Raw genomic sequence first — 4,903 nt, 5'->3', positions numbered from 1 at the left:
CTCAGCACCACATAAGCAAAAAGAAAAAAAGCCGGAAGTGGTGCTGTGACTCATGTGGTAGAGCGCTAGCCTTGAGCTGAAGAGCTGAGGGACAGTGCCCAGGCCCACGACTGGACCCCCCCCCCAAAAAAAAGAAGAACGTAAAAACTTGGCCAATATTCTGTCTTAATCTCTAAGATCTTACCTGTTATAAAAGCCAGAGTAATATGTGAATAGTAAACACAAGTCTAAAATAGCCATGGAAAAATTTCACATACTCTTTTCAATAACATGATAGTGTATTTTTTTTTTTGGTGTGGGGGGGGGAGAGGGTCTGGTCGTGGGGACTGAACTCTGGGCCTGGGCACTATCTATCCCTCAGCTCTTCAGCTCAAGGCTAGTGCTCTACCACTTGAGCCCAGCGCCACTTCCGGCTTTTTTTCTTTTTGCTTATGTGGTGCTGAGGAATCGAACCCAAGGCCTCATGCATACAAGGCAAGCGCTCTACCACTGAGCCACCTTCCCAGCTCTGATAATGTATTTTCTATTTGCAGTTTCTCACAATTACAATCTAAGGTATTGACTAAAAGGCTTTGTGGGAGCTGGGAATGTGGCTTGGTGATAGAGTATTTGCATAGCATGCACAAAGTCCTGGGTTCAATTCCTTGGTACCACCTAAACAGAAAGCCAGAAGTGGTGCTGTGACTCAAGTGGTAGAGTGCTAGCCTTCAGCAAAAAAAGCTCAAGGACAGGGCCCAGGGCTTAAGTTTAAGCCCCAAGACTAGAAAAAAAAAAATTGGATGCCAGTGGCTCATGCCTGTAATCCTAGCTACTCAGGAGGCTGAGATCTGAGGATCATGGTTCAAAACCAGCCCAAGCAGGAAAGTCAGTGAGAATCTTATCTCCAATAAACCACCAGAAAACTGGAAGTGGTGCTGTGGTTCAAGTGGTAGAGTGCTCATCTTGAGCTGAAGAGCTGATGGACGGTGCCCAGGCTCAGAGTTCAAACCCCACAACTGACAAAAAAAAAGGTGGGGGGGAGGACTTGGTGGGCCAGGACCTGGTGGCTTATGCCTGTAATCCTAGCTACTCAAGAGGATGCTATCTGAGGATCATGTTTCAAAGCCAGCATGGGCATGAGACTCTTATCTCCAATTAACCTTCAGAAAACCAGCAGTCGTAGTCTGGCTCAAAGTGGTATTAGCCCTGAGCAAAAGAGCTCAGGAATGGCACTTAGGTCCCATGACCCCCTCACCCCCAAAAGAAAGAACACTTGGTGGGCTGAGGATGTAGCTCACTTGTAGAATGCTTGCCTAGCAAGGCCCTGGGTTCCATTTCCAGAAACACACACACTCAGGAAGAGGAAGAGAATGAGGGAGAGGAGAAAGAAGGGAAGGGAGAGGAAGAAGAGAAAGGAGGAAAAGATGGAGAAGGGAGGAGGGGAGAAGAAGGAGAGGGGAAAGCGGAAACCAGGAAGTGGAGTTCTTTGGCCAGGACACCATTTAGGCTTGAAATCACCTCAGCAATGTATTGTGTCAAGTTTTTTAACCGCTTAAATTTGCTTTATAGTACTCTTTAAAATGGAGTAATAATAAAGCCCATTAATACAGGTGCAGTGAGTGTCACATGAAATCAAAGGAAATGGAAGACATTTACCACCAGAGCACATGGCCATTAGTGTGACAGAGCGCTGACACTGTGACTGATGTGAAGCACGACATAGCAAATGCTGAACACTGAACACACTAGAATAACTGGCCAGTTCTGTTCTGTGATTTAAGTATACTAGGGAATCCTGCACCTTTCCGATTCCTGGCTTCTCCATGTCCCTACTGAATGAGTCCCACTGGGGCACATTGCCCTGTACCATGTGTCACCCAGCTAGCATTACTCTCTCCATCCATGTGAGACTCAGGTCGTTGACCTTTAGAAGAACTTGTCTCTCTTCTAATTCTCTGCTAACGATGCAAAGTACAGATGAGCACCAAGCTGTTCAATTAAGTCATAAACATGGAGATATAAAGCATCAAAGCCAGGCACTGGCAGCTCTTGCCTATAATCCTAGCTACTCAGAAGGATGAGATAGGATTGTGGTTCAGAGCCAGCCTGGACAGAAAAGTCCACAAAACTCTTATTTACAATGGACCACCAAAACTCCAGAAGTAGAGCTGGAATTTAGTACTAGAGCACTATCCTTGAATCAAAAAAATAAATAACTAAAATAAAGAGAAGCTCAGGGATAGTGCTTTAGCCTGACTTCAAGCCCCAGAATTGGCATAGGAAAAAACATCAGCATATTTCCACTGTATTACCTGATGGACACATTCACTGAGGTCGTCATCGTTTACTTTAATTTTTCCCAGGGATCCAGTTCTAAATTCAATGTTTTGGGCAGATCCAGTAAGGAACACTAAATTTCCTCTCTCCGCAGTGATTCGAGGCCTATACAATCCAACCAGAGAATTCATCTGGAATTAGCATCTATAGTTTTAAAAGTTTAAACACAGCTTCTCACCGAATAAATAGACTATATACAGCTTCACTTTGTGATGGACCCAATCCAATTCTCTCTACTCATTTTTCATATCTTCCTTGAGACATTTCCCCATGATCACCTCCCAATAATTACAAATATCTCCCAATAAGTACCAATAATTTGTCTATGAGAAAGCAATGGCATAGAACAGAAGCCCATCTGCACAAACAACCCATGCATAGACTTACTGTTGGAGATTAGTGTCTCTTTTTTGTCGGAGATGTTCAATTTCTCCAGCTTCTGCATCTAATTCAGTAAATATCGACAAAATCACCAAAATCCAAAGAGAAGGTGAGGACATTTTCCCCACCAGCCTCCTTGGTGGTCTGGTGAGAGGCAGGCGGGCAGGAGGCCCCAGCAGCTGATGCCGTCCAGAAAGTCTGAGAAACAACAGGTCAGCCAGGTGTACTTTGACTGGTAGAATGTCTTACAACTTTTCAGGCTTTTCTTCTCCCGCCAAGAAGACAGTGTGACTTTTTTTTTTCCTTCCTGAGGAATGTAAATTATCTTAGATCTTCAGTACTCTTCAACTGGGTAGAAGGTCAAAATCTCTCTTAAGGGACATTCCACTTAATCATTATTTGGTTGACCTTTGATATGGTAACAAGAAGCTTTGAAAACATCCACTAGGACAATCCTTGCTTAGGAAGCACTTAACTTGCAACCTACGGTACTAGGAACAAGGGAGAGCTACCTGCAACAAGAGGTTGGGTTTTTACCTTGTACAAAAAAAAAAAGTCATACCAGATGACAAAATCTGTACAAGACCTAAATCCAAGAATGAAAACTATTAAGTCTCAGAAGAAAAAGTCCTGTTCTCGAGTTAAGGAGCATTTCAGGGTTAGTAATCATTTATTGATATCCCAAACACAGAAAACAAAAGAACAAAGCCTAGGGAAAGAAAAGATAACTTATCTACATCTAATTTTGCTTATCTACATAACAATGTAAAAGTTTTGTGTATCAAATACTTTAACAACAGAGTTTCAGAGTAACTCTGTTGGAGAAAATATTTGAAAAGCATGTATGTTATGATCCAAAATATACAAATAACTCACATAATTCAGAAACAAACAAAAACACTCAACTGATTATTTTAAAATAAATGATCAGGCTTAGTGCTAGTGGCTCCAGCCCGTAATCTTACCTACTCAAGAGGCTGAGATATGAGGTTGAAGTTTCAAGCCAGCCCAGGCACAAAGTCTCAGAGACTCACAAGGATTACTCCAATGGATTACTCAGAAAAAGCCGGAAGTGGTGCTGTGGCTCAAAGCTAGAGCACTAGCTTTGAGCACAAAGATACTCAGGGAAAGGGCCTGGTTTCTAAGTTCAGGACTGGCAGAAAAAAAAAAATCAAAAGAACCTAAATAGGTATTTCTCCAAAGAAAATACACAAATGACCAGAGTTCATGAAAATACTCTTGACAAGGGAAATGGAAAGAGGGCTGGGAATGGATTAACGGTAGAGTGCTTGCCTAGCATGCATGAAGCCCTGAGTTAGATTCCTCAGTACCACATACACAGCAACAGCCTGAAGTAGCACTATGGCTCAAGTGGTAGAGTGCTAGTTTCGAGAAAAAGAAGCTCAGGGGCAGTGCCCAGGCCTTGAGTTCAAACCTCAGGTTTGAAAATAAATAATAAAATAAAATAAATTAATTAATTAAAATAAAATAAAATGAGATGCCACTTCATACCCATTAAAATGGCTATTTTGGACAGGATATAGAGAAACCTTTGTGCACTGGCTGTTGTGAATTTAAAATGGTGTCAGTGCCAGAATTAATATCTGATCCAACAATTTCACTTTGTGGTATACCTCTAAAAGAACTGAAAGTAGGGATTCAAAAAGATATCCATGTGCAGCAATACTTGAACTCTAGACCTTGAACTATTGCCTGGCTTTTCTACTCATGGTTGATATTCTACCACTTGAGTCATGACTTTTTGCTGATTATTGGATGTAAGATTCTCAAAGGTTTGTCTTCTGGGCTAGCTTCAAACTTTGATCCTTAAAAATCACAGCCTCCTGAGTACATGGTGAGCCACAGGTGCTTGCTTATTTGTTTGTTTGTTTATAGGAAAGATCTCAGTATAGTGAAAGTTTTATTTATTTTTTATTTTTTGGGACCGGTCATGGGGCCTGAATTCTGGGCCTTGGAACTGTCCCTCAGCTCTTCAGCTCAAGGCTAGCACTCTATCACTTCAGCCACAGCGCCACTTCCAGCTTTTTTCTTTTTGCTTATGTGGTGCTGAGGAATCGAGCCCAGGGCCTCACGCATACAAGGCAAACGCTCTACAAACGAGCCACCTTCCCAGCCCCTAGTGAAAGTTTTAGACTGGCCTAAAACTTGGTTTGTGGCTACTAAGGTTCGGTTAGTGAGCACCGGA

General features: G+C 42.4%; 1 protein-coding gene across 1 annotated transcript in view; it reads right to left on the bottom strand.

Moving 5' to 3' along the window:
* Positions 1-2,884, bottom strand: part of Cubn (cubilin (intrinsic factor-cobalamin receptor)) — a 250,702-nt gene extending 247,818 nt beyond the window's left edge. Inside the window, exons 1-2 of the mRNA XM_013014602.1 lie at positions 2,704-2,884; positions 2,292-2,421 (exon numbers count right to left, since the gene is read on the bottom strand). Of these exons, the coding sequence (XP_012870056.1) occupies positions 2,292-2,421; positions 2,704-2,816 (243 nt within the window). The 5' untranslated portion in view covers positions 2,817-2,884. The remainder of the gene's footprint in view (positions 1-2,291; positions 2,422-2,703) is intronic.
* Between the last annotated feature and the right edge of the window lie 2,019 nt (positions 2,885-4,903).

The sequence above is a fragment of the Dipodomys ordii genome, unplaced genomic scaffold (assembly GCF_000151885.1).
Source record: "Dipodomys ordii isolate 6190 unplaced genomic scaffold, Dord_2.0 Scaffold24, whole genome shotgun sequence".
NCBI lineage: Eukaryota > Metazoa > Chordata > Mammalia > Rodentia > Heteromyidae > Dipodomys > Dipodomys ordii.
This window is presented reverse-complemented; position numbering and strand designations above follow the sequence as displayed.